Below are 17,523 nucleotides of genomic sequence, written 5' to 3'. Positions count from 1 at the left end.
GAATGCTCTTGGAACTATGAGAAAGTCTTTAAAATTCCCATCTCATTGTGTGCCAATCTGTCCTCCATGTAGAATCACTGATCTAACAAGAGTAATCATATTACACCCTTGCTTAAAAACTGCCAATGGTTTCCCCATGCTTAAAGGGAGAAGGTTCAAATTCTTTAGCACAGTATATAAATAAGGCTTTTTACAATCTAGGTCTAATCCATTTGTCATCAGGTTTCAGATCAAATCCCTGCTTCCCTGTTCTCCCAATCTAAAGTAGCTCTTTCCAATTGCTCTTAAGTTCTGAAACCCAACAGATAAATCCCATTATTTGCAAAATGACTGAAGAGGACACATCCTGGTGAAACTATGTCTCCTTCTTGCAAAGACCCTGTTTCTGGTCATTCTTTCCCATTTATCCCAGCAGCCCATTCCTGTGATCTGTAACAGTTCATCTGGGTCACTGACCTGAACACCACGGTCCTCATTATCACCCATCACAAACACATACTATGTGGCAGGCCCCACTTAAAAAGTGTTTTTCATGTATTAACTCATTCTATCCTTACAATAATCCTATGAAGTACTTAGCAATGCTCCCATTTAGATGAAGAAACTGAGGCACAGAGAAGTGCCTTGGCTAAGGTCATAAGCTATTAAATCACAGGATTTGAACACAAGCAATCTGGCTCTAGAACCTTTACTCTTTACACTATGGTTTGCCAAGAAAGCTATTTTATTTTTAGTAAGGCCACTTTAAAGTAAAAGAAGCATCTGACATGGTGTCTGGAAAAATTCATTTAAATCATAAAATAAGCAATCTAAAAAAGTAATAAGCATATAAGTATTACAGTTCACTTTAATTTGAAAATAAGCAAACTATTATCATACCTTAAGACATCAGTAAGCTACTAGTACAGCTTTTACATGAATTTTCAGAAAATACTAGTTTTTAGTTCTGTTGGGCTTTGAGGAGCTCCAAAGATCACTGCTAGGCAAAGAATCCTGCCAATCTTATGGGAATATAGACACATGCATGCCAGATATACTACCTGGGCTTAGTAAAAAATGCAATAGGCCGAGTTATAGCAGAAATGACAAATTCATATCTCTGTATTGCTAGGGAATCTTATAAAATAAATAATAATTTCTAATGGAATTCTATTTATCTTCTCAGATACAGGAAGCTGATTTTTGTTATTTTTACAGCTATTGCATGAGCATTTGGTAATCATTTGCCTTTTTCTTAAAGTATTCCAACTATATTCTATATGGGATCCGGTTTTTAAACTTTTTTTTCCCCAAAGATAATTAATAGAAAATAGTGAAAATATCTTACCTTCTATTCCCAACCTAATCTTCTTAAGACCCCTCTCCTTCAAAACTGACTTGGCCACATCTCTGTTTTCAATGTACTTGAAAAATCTATATAATTTTGTGCTATAAATAACTGTAAACAAAAAGACAAAAATATTTTCTTATTAAAATGAAAGTACTTGGAGATTACTTATCTTGATCATCAAAGGGGCCTGACAACTCTAAAAGCCCAAATAATGGATGCAGTGATGCCAAAGGATGACTAGCCAACATGACAGGACAATTCAGTACAGTTAATATACAAGCAAATGTCTACATAAGTTGAAACAAGAAAGCCTTAATAACCAATCAGGTAACCCAATCCATAGGAAGAATCTCCTTCTGAAAGATATATCATACACAAACTTCCTGGAATGGGATCAGCCCCACTTTCTTCAAATAAAGATAACCTAAAGAAGGTATCAATATCACATCATTATCAAGCAGGCAAAGTAAAGGACTTTGCTATGATGCCTACAAGGCCTTATCTACAGGGGGAAAAAAAAACTCCCTTGTCAGAAATGGATACATCTTACATTTCATGGATTGAGCAACTATTAATAATTCCCCCCAAAGGCAAAGACCCTCCCCACAAACTGTTTTCCATTCAGGCGAACAGCCCCATTTAATACTGATGTTAAAATTGGCAGATTCGAGCATGTTCTGCCTAGGTTAGTCTGTTTAGAGCAAACTGGCTTTGCAAAGGACAGACATTCCACTGACAACATGTTGAGTCTTCCAAATGTGCTGGGCACTTCAGGGAGTTAGACTGATGGACCTTCCTCGCCTTCTCTCTTTCAGGTGGAGTTATCTCCCTTAAAAGGTGAACTGCAAAGGTTTTTTCAAAAAAAGAAAAACACACTCACAAACCAAACATGCTGGTTTAAGAGCCAATAAAAGGGGGAAAAAACGTATATAGTAGCTACTCATGGGGTAAATTTGTGATTATTATTATACCCTTAAAATTACTGATGTTTTGAGAAAGATTTTTTGACATTATAATGTCACATTTAGGAAAATCAGGTGGAAGAGGCTATCTCTGTCTCCTCAAATCTATCTTCTTTAGGCTGGAATATCTTGGCGCAAAATGAAACATATTTGAACAAATTAAGTAAAAATGTTTTCAGTCCTTTTAAACTTCAAAGCTTAAGAAACAAACAAAGAAAAAAACCCCAGAAAACAGAGATGAAAAAAGGAAAAGTCAGGTCTATTATTATTATTCCTATGTCAGTATGATATCATCTCTGTGTTCTATGGATGGCTCTGCTCTCTTGGAATCAAATGTTCTGAAAACTAAAATACAAATAGTAAATTTGTTCATTCAAAAATTTAGAGCATTTCTTTCATTTTTCCTGTTTTGTTCAACTTTTTATTCCACATATTATTACAGAAAACCATTGTCAGAAAAGAGCCTAGGAATGAGGAAACAACAACATAAATGTCTATTATCACAAATGTCTACAGAAGAATCACTGTACTCATAAGTATATCATGCAATGGAAACACCTCAATGCAAATTCTGAAAAGTTCTACCATAATTTGTGTTAAAATAATCTTCTGAAACTATTCGGAATATTCAAAAAGAATACCACTTGGAGTCTTCTTTATTTTTAGAAAAGGATAAAGGAGTTCTAGTACTTTCCATAATCCTGTACTTTTTACTTAAACCCTAATCCTTACCGAGTCAACACAGACTAGAGGACAGAACAAGATGCTGGGCTAGCTCCTCGCTCCTCACATCATTTTTTTTTAAACTCTTCTCAATCTATGAAATTGTTCAAAAACACTATATTGGTGGATTCTACACATATATGTATTATATATATATATATATATATATATATATATATATATAAAATAAATTTTCTAAAAAAAATCAGAAGGTTCTAAATAGAAAAAGTTTGGAAGCACAGTAAAAAAAGGTTAGTCACTGTTACTGAAGATGTGCTTTTTTGGTCATCTGTGCTTTTGGAAGGGTCACTGTATCCTGCAGGAACACATATGATATTAAATAAGGAACATCTTAAAACTCAGTCATTTTTGAAATCAATGAGTGGAAGCTTCTAATTTTATACACAAATAAAAGTTCATTCCCTGCCCTCCAAAAAAAAAAAAAAAACCCAGTTCGTTTTTTATTATCTACTATTCTAGGATCTACCTCTCTTGGATGCTTCTAAATGCAAAGAAAAAAATCATCAAGATTCAGATATTCAACAAAGAACAAACCATTTCTGTGCATAACAGGGGTGGGCACAGTTTTTCTATAAAGGGCCACATAGTAAATACTTTGTATTTTGCTAGCCATGCGGTCTTCATTCCAACTACTCTACTCTGCCATCGTAGCGCAAAAGCAGCATAGACAATGCATAAAACTATGAAAACAGGCAAAAGGCTGGATGTGACCTACAGGCTGTAGTCTGCCAACTCCTGGTGTAAGTAAGAGTTCAATATTTCTTTATAAAAACTGGCCTTTGATCAACAATATAAAAGAGAAACAAATTTTGATGATTCAAGAGAGAAAATATGCCACAGTACTTACTTTGTGAATATTCTTCTCCCATCTGTGGTGGATATTCTTCATCCCAATCAACCACATCATCATCTGTAAGCACCACTATGTGACATTCACGTTCCCCACTTTGGGCACTAGCTACCATGAGAGGCAGGATCATTTCTTCCAGATAAAATTCAAACTGTCTACGAGCACCATCGTTTGATAACTCATGCATTAGGGCACCTGAAATAAAACCCACAAAACCATCTCAATTTCTTGGGTGACTGACAAGTAAAAGAAGAGCAGAAACAATAAACACAAACAAAACATCAGGTAAGTTCACAATACAGTGGTTACTCTTCGGTCAACAAACCTTCTCCCAGGAAGAATTCTTATGGAACCATAGAATTTTATAGCAAGAAGGGCCAATTAAAGACATTCAACACAGCCCCTTCATTTTATACATCATGAAGCAATCTGCCTATGGTTATGAAACTATTTTGCAAAATCAGAGTTAAATCCACACTCCCCCCCCGCCACTCCATCCTTGGCCCAGGGTATATTTTTTTATTATAACATGTTGTCTTTTTCATCAATGTATGCAGTTATATCTTAAAGTACATCCTAAGGATATTTTTTCAGACTATCTAAACAAAATAAAATAGCCCCCACATTCTATTTCCCACATGTTTTCTTTCTCAGAAAATTATTCACAAACAACACTAATATTACGGTATAGGAGAAGGGGAGAGATGAAAAGGGTCAACTAGCTTTAAGGTAAGAATCACAAAAGGCCAAGCAAAATATAGCACAGTACGGGAATTACATAGCTTACATGACCCTAGAATTGAGAACAATGAAAGATACACTTCACTTGACCCTTCTTAAATACAGATATAATGAACAACTTTATCCTTCCAAATATGCAGGCACAAATCACCTGCACTGACATAATCATTTTTCTTTCATTCCATTTTCAATGGAAACATCCTATCTAAGGCTCTACCACCTCAGGAACTACTTAGAGGGTCAGAGAAAGACACTAAAACTCAAATCTGTAGTCTCCCATATGACAGCTTTCCCCCTACTACATGCTAGTTAGATAATAATTACTAATATAATAAAAGATTAAATAACTCTCTCTCTCTAGGCTGGCTACTTCTGATTTTTTAAATTCCCTTTAGAGTCAAACTCCTACATATATAAACACAATCTTTTCCCCCTAACTTCTCAACCAATTCCAATCTGACTTCCACATTCACCACTCAAAACTGTCCTCAATATAGTCTCCAAATGACCCTTAAATTGTTAAAGACAATAAACAATCTTCTAATCCTGATCTTATTTGACTTCCTGATGGACCACTCCCTCTTTCTTAAAACATTCTCATCCCTGAGAATCTGATACCATTAACCCTGGTTTTCTTTCTCTTCTCTGGCAGGTCTTCAGCCACTTTTGTTAACTTTTCCTCCACTAGCTGTTCATTAAATATAGGTATTTCTTAGGAAAATGTTAAGTTCTTTTCTTCTCTTATGCTGACAATGCTCTAATTTATTCTACTAATTCTGCCTTTTGTATTCTAGATGTATTATATTCAACTGCCTCCTGGAAATCTCCACTAGGATGCCCCCTCACAGGCACCTCAAACTCAGTGTACCCCATACTGAACTTCGTCATTTCTGTCTCTCTCTGCAGTGTTTTCCAAATTAGTAAATGGTATCATCGTCCACTTGAGTTCTCAGAATCATCTCAGAAGAGTGCTAGTTACATGATAGACTCTTAAATATTTGTAGACGAAATGAATGAGTATTTGATTCCTTTTTTATCTCTTAATTCAATCATTCCCCAAGCCCTATCAAGTCCATTTTATTAAATACATCTTGAATTACATCATTTCCTTCTCTGGAAGATGCTATTTTTCAAAGATAGCTGTAGAATCTCTTATGCCACAAGCTTTTCTGTGATGTGACCTTGACACCTCCTCCCAGAAAGGGAAGTCAATTTTCCTCTCCCCTTTAATCTAGGCTGACTTGCCTGTAACCAGGGGAGCATGGCAGAGGTGACAGCTACATGACTCATGGCTTTGTCCTGGTTTTGAGAAGGCCCGCTCTCCAGATGCTTCCTCTCTGAATTCAGGCTCCAGGCTTGGAGAAGCCCAAGCTTCATGAAGAGGTCACATGCAAGTTACTCTGTCTGACAGTCATAGCTGAACCCATCCTTTGAGTTGTCCCAGTTCAAAGTGCAGACATGTGAGTGAAGACGCCTTCAGCTTTCTGAGTCACCCTAGCTTTTCAATTCTTCACAAGACGAGGCCTCAGATATTGTAACGGAGACACAGGCCAACTCTGTTGTACCCTGTCTGAATTTTTGACCCACAAAATAAAAATGGTCACACTTTATGCTACTAAGTTTGGAATGGTTTATTACATAACAGTAGTTAACCATCCCCAGTGTCCCCACCACAGTCCAAGTCATTGTTAACTCTTACCCAAACTATAATACAACTTTCTAATTATATTCCTCCATCATTTGCTTTTGCTCCTGTGTAATTCATTTTCCCCCACAGCAGCCAACTAAATCTAATTAGGTGTCTCTAATTTAAGCTTTTCATGGCTTGCACTACTCTTAGAATAAAAGTCCTAAATCTTCTACTTGGTCCTTAAGCCTGTTGTAATGAAAAAGGACGTTACAGATGAGTATGTACAGTCCTTTAAATTTTTTCTTTCTTTAAATACTAACCACATATTGATGGCTCCCACATCTAAATATCTAGTCCACATTTCTCTCTTCAACTTTAGACATGTATACCCAATGCCCCCATTCAGCATTTCCACCTGGATGTTGAATAGGTATTTCAAACTTAACATGTTGAAAATCAAGCTTTTAAATTTCTGCTCCCCATGAGACTTCCTTCCATCTCAATTAATGGCAACTTTACACTTCCAGTTAATTAAAGTCCTCTTCTCTCTTTTCCACCCCATATTCACTTAACAAGCAAATCCTTATAACTCTGCATCCCATATATGCAGAATTTGACCACTTCTCACTGCTTCCACCCTGATTTAAGTCACCACCATCTCTTACTCGGATAGTGCTAATAGCTTCCTAATTACCTCTTTGTGTCTACCTTAATTTCCCTTCCAGCCCATTTCCAACCCAAAAGACAAGAATATTCTTTTAAAGCATTAAGTCAGATTAGAAACGAGGCACTGCATGACTCTATATTGAATTGTGTGAATGGTGCACCCATGAAATGGTAAAGCATGGCAGCCTTAGAGATCATACCACCTCTTTGTTTAAAACCCTCCAATGGCTTCCTATTTCACTCAGGGTAAAAGCCAAAAAGATAAAGGCCCCATGTGACATAGTTCCTGTGACCTCATCTCCTACTACTGACATTCTCATTCACTCCACTCCAACTATACTAGTCTGCTGCTCTCAAACATGAAAGGCAAGCTTCAACACTTGCACTCACTGTTAACCTCTGCTCTGAATTTAATTAAATTTGCCTCTGCAATCCAGGCCTCTCAGACTACTCTATGTCCCTCCCTTACTTTTTTCTCCCTCTTCAGCACTTATCAGTATCTTATATATTATATGCATTTGTTCATGTGTTACTTGTTTACCTTGTCTATTGTCTGTCTCCCCTAAAGGAAGTTTTGCCTGGTTTGTTATTTCTCCCCAGAACTTAGCACAATGCTTGGTACAGATTGTAGAGTCAATAAAGATTTATTCAGGGAATGAATTCTGTTTTCTCCCAACTTCTCTGGCTTAATACCTCACCACCCACACTCCATCCCCTCCACTCTAAGCCACACTTCCCCTCTTTAAGTGCCTTAAGCATGTCATATTCCTTCCAACTTGAAAGCCTCTATAAATACCATTTCTGCTAAATGGAGAGCTTCTCACCCTTTCCATTCCCTTAGCTCTCAGCTTTAATGTCATTAACTCTGATAATGATCCTCCACAGCCCCTTTACCATACACTTGTCATAGCATATCATTTCTTCATGGCATCTTTCACAGATTTTCATTACTTGTTGAATGGCTATCTTCCCCACCAGATTGTAAACTCCATAAAGGCAGGAACAATGTCTGTCTTGTTCATCACTATCTGTACTATATGCATGGAACTCATTAAAAGCTTGATTAAAAAGGGGGAAAAAAAGAAATTACAAGTTAAACAGAAACTAGAAATGTGTAACTGGTACTCAGGAATTAGAGATAAGGAGTTGGAAGTCCATGGTGTATAGGTAATATATGAAGCCACAGTGGTGAACGGCAGCACTTAGAACAAGACACTTAACGGTGAAATCTAAAGGAAATGTCTTTCCTTAATGGAAAGATGAGGACAGGATATCAGAATTACCACTAACATTACTCAAAATAATATAGCCAATTTAGTAAGACAAAAAGACACAAAAAGTGTCACTTACAACAGGGTCAATTATCTACCAAATTACATATAAGAAACAACTGGAAAACTATTAGAAATAAACAGTTCTGTTAGATGGCTAAACACAAATGCACAAAATTCAGTAACTTTCTTCTTATATGTTAGCAGTTAGAAATTTTAAACATTCTACCCACAACAGTAACAAAAATACAAAATGGCAAAGAATAAACTTAATAAGACCATAGAAGAAGAAGATAGAAAACAAAACTAAATAAATGGAAAGATACAGTAGTTAAAGCAGGAGTCAGTGTAACAAATGTTAATTCTTGCAAAAAAATTAACTTCAGAGAATTCAACGAAACACTGAAAATGTTTTAAATGATATGTTTTCTGAATGTTTACGATAGACCCAGGTCAGATTTGAGTATGCATGAGCCTGAGGATTACTCTCTATAAAGAGGGAAAAGACTAAGGACACTAAAAATGACGCCAATGGGTGGACCAGTGTCCTGAACAATGCATGAGGGAATAAAATAGTTCTCTCATTCAACAAATGTCATTACTATATCCCTGGCACTATGGACACAAAGTTGAAAAGGTACAGTTGTTGTTCTCAATTCAAACTAATAGAATGCTATAAACTAAGAATAGAGCAAGGCTGACAGAGACATGAGACAAAGAGGAAACACCCAAGTATCTCTTCTTTCAGTGTCTCTATGTTTCCATGACTCCATATGCAGCCTCTGCCTCTTATCTTCCTTCTCAAACTAAATGCTAACTTCAGTTTTCTGGTCTTTGGTAGCAACCCCATTGTTTCCCACATGGATGGTGCCTTTCTTCCTGGGCCTTCTGAATTGGTGCTTTACACATACTTCAAATTTCATTTTCCATACCATTGTCACCCAGGACACTAGATTTTCATTTCTCTTAGCCCTAGGCTTTCATTCCTGCGTTCACCCCTGATTCTCAAAACCTCTTCTGGATTATAGTGTTTGCCTGGGAAGAGAATGTGAACAATGAAGAAATTATAGCCCAGTTGGGAAGCTACTATCACAGAGTTCTCTCACTATATGGTAAGTTTTATGACAGAAGATTGATAAATTTTCCCACTTGGTTTCTACCATACCAATATTTGAGAAGGTATGATCCCACTCTGCCAAGCCAGTGTTGAGTTTAAGTAACGAAATGAAGATAACCATGTATCTGGGATGAACATAAATCAACGAAGACATACATGCAGCATACTTTTAAAATGGCTTCCCAAATCATATACGGTAATATGTAAGAATATTAGTTTGGTTTAAAGACCTTCCATGATCTGGCCCATCTATTTATTTCTACCTTCTGGTCTTGATATAGTCTCTGCTCCAATTAGGTTATTTCCAAAGTAGGTCATTTACATCTGTATTCTAAAAATGAGCAGACCTCTCTACTCTACTCTAGCTAAATCATTCCTAGTCACTCTTTACTTCCTGTCTCCTCTGAATTCTTCCCTAATCCTAGTAGCTCACAATGACATCCCCTTCTGAACTCTTTCAACCACTTAATATCCAAGTCAACATCTGATAATTCTTACATACATACTGACTTTTCTGTGTTATAATTACTTTTTCTTAGGCATGACATATCAGTGAAAGGGAATGGTGCTAGATAGGCGGTGAGGGGAACATATCAATCAGAGTTAGGATTTACAAAGTTCTAGGTTGTACTCTGAGACTACAGTTGAAGTTCTTGGATAAAGACATTTAACCCTTTGTATAAGTGAAGGCTATGTATTTGGTATTCAATCTAAGATCTTGAATGACAAATACTGTTCTTGAGAATTATTTGTATCTTCCATAATGGCTTAAGAAGTTATATTACATGGCAAGTACAAAAAAATATATAAATTTTTAGTTGATGTGATCCAAATGAAGCCAAATACCATACTTGGCCAAACCCAGGGCTCCCGAGCTTGGAGATAGAAACTGGCAATAAATGATAGAGGAAACAGCTAAAGAGGAAATCTGGGAGAGTCTTTTTTTTTTTTTTAATTACTAAAACTGAAAGAAAGTTTTAGAAAATTACAGTGAGAGCTTACAAAGATCTCTGTGAACGTTCATAAATAATCATCACGGTATTAGAGTGCTTTAGAATTCAATTAAACAAATATTTGAAGTCCAGGTAAATAGCACTGTTTCAAGTTTTTCATTCCAATATACTGTTAGCTCACAAACCCTCACACACAAAAACATCATACTTACTGAGATCTCTACATTTAATAGTACTATATTCAAAAGAGATACAAAGATAGTCACATGCTTCTCTTAGTTCGGGAATAGATATGCCATCAGGACAACGGATTATTCCTGTTTTATAGTAATCCTGAAAAAAAAAGAGTAAAGAAGGCATAAAACAGCGGGTACATGAGGTACCTAAACTTATTAAGATTGGGCTTATAGAATTTGCAAAAATAGTGGTACTCTGAGTTTTCTCAATTGTGGAATTTTAAAGTTAGGTGGGACCTCAGTTCATTTAACTACTTTTTCATTTTACCAACAAAAATTCATGTCCAAAAGGGTTCACTGACTCGCCCAGTCATACAATCATTTAATAGCAGAGATAAGATTAGAACTCGGGTCTCCCCATTACTTAGGCATCTCTTCTCTCTACTACTATGCTAATTCAGGTGTATCCCCCCCCCAACAAGTTGTCTATAAAACTACTATGCATTTTTAAAACTTTTTTTAAGGAAGTTAAATGATACATATTTAAGTTACCTTAAATATTACCCAAAGAACTGAGCAAAATTTAGAGTTTTCAGTAAAGAAATTCAAAGTCATAACTAAGGATTCAAATATATGCAAAGAGAACACACAATCAGATATTCTTCTTCCGAATACTGTTCTTTGGTGTTTCCATGTTATTACAAGCAATATCTATTATTTCCAAAATCTGCTTAAAATGTTGTTAGGAGCTGGCCCCAGAGCAACAGATAAGTTACTCCACAGCTGAGTCATAAAAATTTTTCTTGGAGTTCCTGTCGTGGCGCAGTGGTTAACGAATCCGATTAGGAACCATGAGGTTTCGGGTTCGGTCCCTGCCCTTGCTCAGTGGGTTAAGGATGCCGTGAGCTGTGGTGTAGGTTGCAGACGCAGCTCGGATCCCAAGTTGCTGTGGCTCTGGCGTGGGCCAGTGGCTACAGCACCGATTGGACCCCTAGCCTGGGAACCTCCATATGCCGCGAGAGCGGCCCAAAGAAATAGCAAAAAAAAAAAAAAAAAAAAAAAAAAAAGACAAAAAAAAATTTTTCTTACATGTCAACTCTATTGGGGGTTAAATGGAAATATGGGCTGTTGAAAAAGCACTTCCCCAAAAATTAAGATTTGGGGTTCAGAGCCACAGTAACACAATTTCTGAAGTTGCTATATGAATGGAAGCAAGACATCTGGTACTTGTCCAAGTACTAACAACCTGATCAAGATCAACTACTTTTCCTGTCTTATACATCAGGATCCTCCTGCTTCTCTTCCCACAAAACCAAGGAAACCATATTTTCAGACTGTGGCATAAGTTGCCACACATTATAAATCAAACTTTTATCACTGATTTAAAAATAACAAAACTGTAGTACTAATTCAAATATTCCTCGAAATAAAAGGTTAATTTTTTTAAAGTTTTTAAACAAAGATGCTAACAAATCCATTTTAGAAATGATTTTTAAATGTTCTTAAGTGTCCGCACTGCTAGTAATGTGCAGTAAAATACTAGAATTCCAGTAGCAAAAAAATAAATTTACTGTATCTAAGAAAATTAAGGAGGGTAGAGTAATATGACTACAGAAATGTTACCTCTAAAGCCTTGAAAGTATTTCCTATGCAGACCTGAGAAATGAATTATCCCCTATCATATTTTCACAGAGGTGATAAAATTCATTTATTTATATCATATTTATGTACCAAAAATAGAATTAAATATTAAAATAAAAAAACAATATCCTGGATGCCTCCATAGAGATATCCAAATGGAACTCTGCTTCCAATCCAAGTACCTACCAACAAGGGGTCAACTGATTCAGTCAGTACACATAAGAAATGGCACTCACCAGAATAGCTCGAAACACAGTAGAACCAATCCCCTCCGCCACTTCATACTCTCCCTTCTCATTGGGACGTGTAAAGTTATGTTCTCTGCCAGATCCAAACATCCTATGGTAGTAAATAATTTAGAACTATATCAATAGGACACTTCCTTCAAAATGGGAAAAATTGATTTCACGTACAAAAATAAAAAGAAATTATAATTTAAACATTAAATTATATCATTCAATTAGTTCAAGAATATCAGAAATTTATTCTGACAAATGTAATAAATAAAGGAATATTCAAAAAATACCTTTTTTTTTTTTTTTAAATGGGAGGGAACAGTAGTAAAGATTCCCTATAAGCAAAAAACCTCAATAAAATTCAGAAGCTAAAAAATTTTCTAGTCCCTTCTCCTCAGAGGGAAAAATCAATCTAGGGGAAAAGGTGATTCTTATACTAATCTTAAATGAGGGAAGCAGGGGGAGAATGTAAAGGGGAAATTGTTATCTGTGCCTTTTCCTTAAAATTGCTGTCTTTGATGCAAAGTTAATGCTGTAATACAGCACATACAGTGATATAATCTAGGAAAAAGTAAAATAGTATAGGCAGATTAGGTTATTATACATCTCACAATCTTAACTATAAAAGTAATAAATCTTGCTCAAAATTCTTAGACCTGAAAAATAAGCAGTCATGAAGAAGTTAAGTAGAGAATGAAAAGGGTAAATAAATAAGCTCTTAATATTAACTTTTACATAAGGAAAATACAATTGAATTTGTTTTATTCAAGTCATACTGTTGGCCCTTTAACAATAATTATTTAGAAAAGAGGCAATTTGCAAAATACATCCTTCAAAATGAAAAGCTGAATGCATAACTTCCAAGAAAATTTTACAACTGTGACTAAAGGAATCCAAACCTCTGAATTCAGTGATAACACCATTCTTAAAGTAAATAAGGCTGATCTAAGTTTTCTATTCAACAATTTCCCAATTTAAATGGTTTCCTTTTTTGTTGTAACACAGAAACCTACAAAGAACAAAGCTTTTTTATTTCAAAGTTTCAAAAAGAATGCCAATGGCTTTTTTACAGTTCCCATGAATATTAATTTTCATCCTCAAAGATATGCTCTGGTCAACTGACATGAAAAGAAGCCTTCACTGATTTGGAAAAACAAAACAAAGAAACAACAAGAAGAGAGTCTTTCAGGGATCAAATGCCATGCAATTTTCTCAAATACTTGAACTTTTTACAAAAGGAGAATGCTATACTTTTCAGATCAATATGGATCACACAATCTTTTGGATTTTTTTTTTAAACAGAAAATGTAGTCTAACAGCTCAAGAAAAATTTCAAATATCTACTTCTACCTTTTAATCTGTGTTCCCTTAAAGTTTAGGTAAAAACATAAAGTACTAACAGTGTCAAGTCATCCTCCTAAGAGCTTCCGTCAATAATCTTCCCCTATGCTTCTGGTAATACATAAATTCGAGCATCTTTTTCCTCAAAGATGTGAAGTCTAGTGCCAATTTAAAAGGAAATATTTGTGTACTCAAAATGTAAACAGTGTCATATGCTACCATTTACTCTGTATTCAGAGATACTTAAAAACCATAGACACATACACACACTCTCTCACACACAAGCAGGTATCCCGAATAGTTACTCATACACAGCCTAGAAAAACTTCTTTTAACCTCATTTAAACTTCCATTTCATTCATATGTTCTCATTTTATATTAGAATGAACAGAAAATGATACCAATTTTACCACCAAAAGATGTTTGATCCTAGTTCTGAACACTGAAAACTCAAGTCTATATTCTTTCACTGAGGTTCACTTAACTATAATCTGTATTGTTTCTATCAGTCCTAGACTGTGGTTCCCATAACTACATACTTTAATATTTCTTTTTTTAAAGTATCCACATCAAACTGATAACTCATGCTGACTTTTCAGCTAACTAAACTGCTGTGCTTTTTTTTTTTTTTCCCTTACACAGTGCTGATAGCTACTATATTTTTGCAGATTAAATTTGGGAGCCCCAAGTGAAGGAAATATCAATGTTAAAGTCACCTTGTTTGTTTTTGGGGCTTTTTTTTTTTTTTTCCTGCCTTTTCTAGGGCCGCTCCTGCAGCATATGAAGGTTCCCAGGTTAGGGGTCTAATTGGAGCTGTAGCCGCTGGCCTATGCCAGAGCCACAGCAACGCCAGATCCGAGCTGAGTCTGCGACCTACACCACAGCTCACGGCAACACCAGATCCTTAACCCACTGAGCAAGGCCAGGGATGGAACCCACAACCTCATGGTTCCTAGTTGGATTTGTTAACCACTGAGCCACGACAGGAACTCCAAAGTCACCTTGTTAAATACACCATATGGTTTCAGAGTTCCTGCTGTATTGCAATGGGAGTGGAAGCGTCTCTGCAGTGCCAGGACGTGGGTTCAATACCCAGCATGGCACATGGGTTAAAGGATATGGCGTTGGCCACAGCTGTGGTACAGGTTGCAACTGTGGCTGAGATCTGATCCCTGGCCTGGGAACCCCATACACTGTGGAGTAGCCAAAAAAGATAGATACATATATACACACATACATACATACAAGATACATACATACATACATACAACCAACCTATGGTTTCGATATGTAGGGATCTTTTAGTACCTCGTCCTCATTAACTAATATATTACCTATTTTTCTACTAGGATAGCAGAGGTTATCTGAAATAAAACCAAGTTCAAAATCTGGCTCTATCACTTTCTAGCTGGATTAACCTGAGCAAGTTATTTTAACCTCCACAAGCTCAGCAGAAACACTACATTCCGCCAGAGTTACGGCACAACTTTAAATGAAAAAAAAAAGTAAAGTGCTTTATAATTAATAATATAAAGAACTGCAGCAATACAAACCTGCCCAGCATTGTATTTGGTTGTGCAGTAAAAATGGATGGGTCCACAACAAATCTAGTGTTATCCACTATTAGCGTCACTCGCTCTGATGTTCTTACATTCCGAGCTCCTTCTTTTGCATTTTCATAAACAAACACCATTTCCCCAGATGTCTTACAGTTACCATCTGAACTCGACTGACTACTGTTTCTGCTGCTGTTCCCAGCACTGCTGCTGGAACCATTTGGAGATGCTTTTTGAGGACGAGGACTGCTTGGACGAGAGGAACTGTGATCTTTTTCACGTTCTAAAATAAAGACAAAGTCAAGCAAATTTTCTTGAAAAAAATTCAAGATCTATATATATCTTCTGGAAGTTGTGATTTAGAAGAGTTGCTTTATATGACAGAATTTCTGCTTATTTAATTTCAAATAATATTTCCACAGAACATAACAACTATTAATTTATTTTCCAGGAATAAAACATAAAACATCAAATTGTTTTCCCAAATAAGTTTGTAGACTTTTAAAAAGTAAGATGTATAGAAGTTCCCACTGTGGCCCAGTGGGTTAATGATCCAGCTCGTCTCTGTGGCATTGCTAGTTCGATCCCCAGCCAGGAGTAGTGGGCTAAGGATCCATTATTGCTGCAGCTATGGTTGCAGCTCTGGCTCGGATTTGATCCCTGGCTGGGGAACTTCCACTGCCACAGGTACAGCTGGGGAAAAAAAAAAAAGATGTATAGCTGACTAATGTTGACCCAGACTAAGATCAAAATGAGGTAAATTTATACTACTGCTCTACTTGAAAACACACAGAAATTCAAGGAATAGGAATATTCTCACAAGTAAAATAAGTAAGCACTAAAAGTTAATGAAAAATTAATAAGAATATTGATTGTGGCCACACCCATGGCACACAGAGGTTCCTGCACCACAGCTGCAACCCAAGCCACAGCAATAACACTGGATCCTTAACCCACTGCACCACCAGGAAACTCTAAAAATAACAATTTTAAATGCCCTAAATATTGAAAGTATTAATACTATTCTGAAAATACAAACTTTGGACTCTTATTATGTTAATAAGGAAATCCCCAAACCAGCAATTTATCTCACAAAAGGACAGTCTCAAAGGAAAGAAAATAATTTTTATGCTTTCAAATGACTTTTAATGTCTTATGAAATTAAGTGGTCTTAATAGCTGATGATACACTTGCTTTCTTTTCATTCCCATTTTTAGTAAGTAAAGCACTGCTACAAATTTTATAGGATCATATAATTATTATCTATAAATTTAATAGGAAATTTTCTTTAGCTGCTCTAACAGTCTACAAAGGGAAAATTAAAACTACGATTCTGTGACAAGTTTCTAAGAGGCCAGGTTACTAAACTTTAAAGGTGACCTTTTTAAAAATGTACCTTCATCTTACCAACTTCATCAGCTTTTGCCAAATTCCTCCATGACTCAGGCTACTTAGAACACTCTGTACAGCTTTACAGGTTATATAATTAGGTTTGCTCTATCTCCAAAGATACTCTGATACCTCCCTTTTATTGCCTATATCCACAATGCGGGTAGCATCCCCAAAGCAAAATTTGTTAAAGTAATAATTTATTATACTTCCTATTCTATTCCCAGATACTGAACTTTACATATAACAAACTGTCAACTCTTTTTGATACTTTTGTCAGTTTTTAGCTTATCACTATTAATCTGATTTTAAGGACCTATTTAGATGTTGACAACTTCTCTATATAATTAGACTCTAAATGATTTTGATATACAATAAGTAGTCAGAAACTACCTCAAATAGTAAGTCAAAGTATTTAATTTGCCACTTCTGAAGAGAAAATAAAATTCACCAAGCTCACATTGCTTGTGTACCCTGAGACCGGTGCTTTTCAGTCACATAACGTATTTACCTAATAATAGCATTCATTTATATATTACATCATATATAGTAATGAATAGCAAAGAAGAAAAAGGTCTGAGCTAGTTGTCAAGAAAAAAGCAATACAAAACACACTTTTTTTTCCTCTTCTATTTTTTAATTAAATTTAAAATACTGAGAATGTGCACTGTGGCACAGTGCATTAAGAATCAGGTTGCAGTGGGAGTTCCCGTGGCACAGCAGAAATGAATCCAGCTAGTATCCATGAGGATGAAGGTTTGATCCCTTGCCTCACTCAGTGGATTAAGGATCCAGCGTTGCCATGAGCTGTGGTGTAAGTCACAGATGTGGCTTGGATCCTGTTTTGCTGTGGCATAGGCTGGCAGCTGTAGCTCCGATTCGATCCCTAGCCTGGGAACTTCCATATGGCACACTTGCAT

At 36.0% G+C, this 17,523-nt stretch overlaps 1 protein-coding gene across 3 annotated transcripts in view; it reads right to left on the bottom strand.

Moving 5' to 3' along the window:
- BTBD10 (BTB domain containing 10) overlaps positions 1-17,523 on the bottom strand; it is a 93,693-nt gene that overhangs the window by 3,102 nt on the left and 73,068 nt on the right. For 2 of the 3 annotated variants that reach the window (XM_047776244.1, XM_047776242.1), the window contains 5 exons: positions 15,212-15,497; positions 12,318-12,420; positions 10,477-10,597; positions 3,884-4,081; positions 1,328-1,438 (listed from right to left, as the gene is read on the bottom strand). In XM_047776244.1, the coding sequence (XP_047632200.1) occupies positions 1,328-1,438; positions 3,884-4,081; positions 10,477-10,597; positions 12,318-12,420; positions 15,212-15,497 (819 nt within the window). Of the gene's footprint in view, positions 1-1,327; positions 1,439-1,464; positions 2,173-3,883; positions 4,082-10,476; positions 10,598-12,317; positions 12,421-15,211; positions 15,498-17,523 lie in introns of those variants that run through there. The other variant, XM_047776243.1, reaches the window with a different exon arrangement.

The sequence above is a fragment of the Phacochoerus africanus genome, chromosome 4, assembly GCF_016906955.1.
Source record: "Phacochoerus africanus isolate WHEZ1 chromosome 4, ROS_Pafr_v1, whole genome shotgun sequence".
In the NCBI taxonomy this organism is placed as follows: domain Eukaryota; kingdom Metazoa; phylum Chordata; class Mammalia; order Artiodactyla; family Suidae; genus Phacochoerus; species Phacochoerus africanus.
This window is presented reverse-complemented; position numbering and strand designations above follow the sequence as displayed.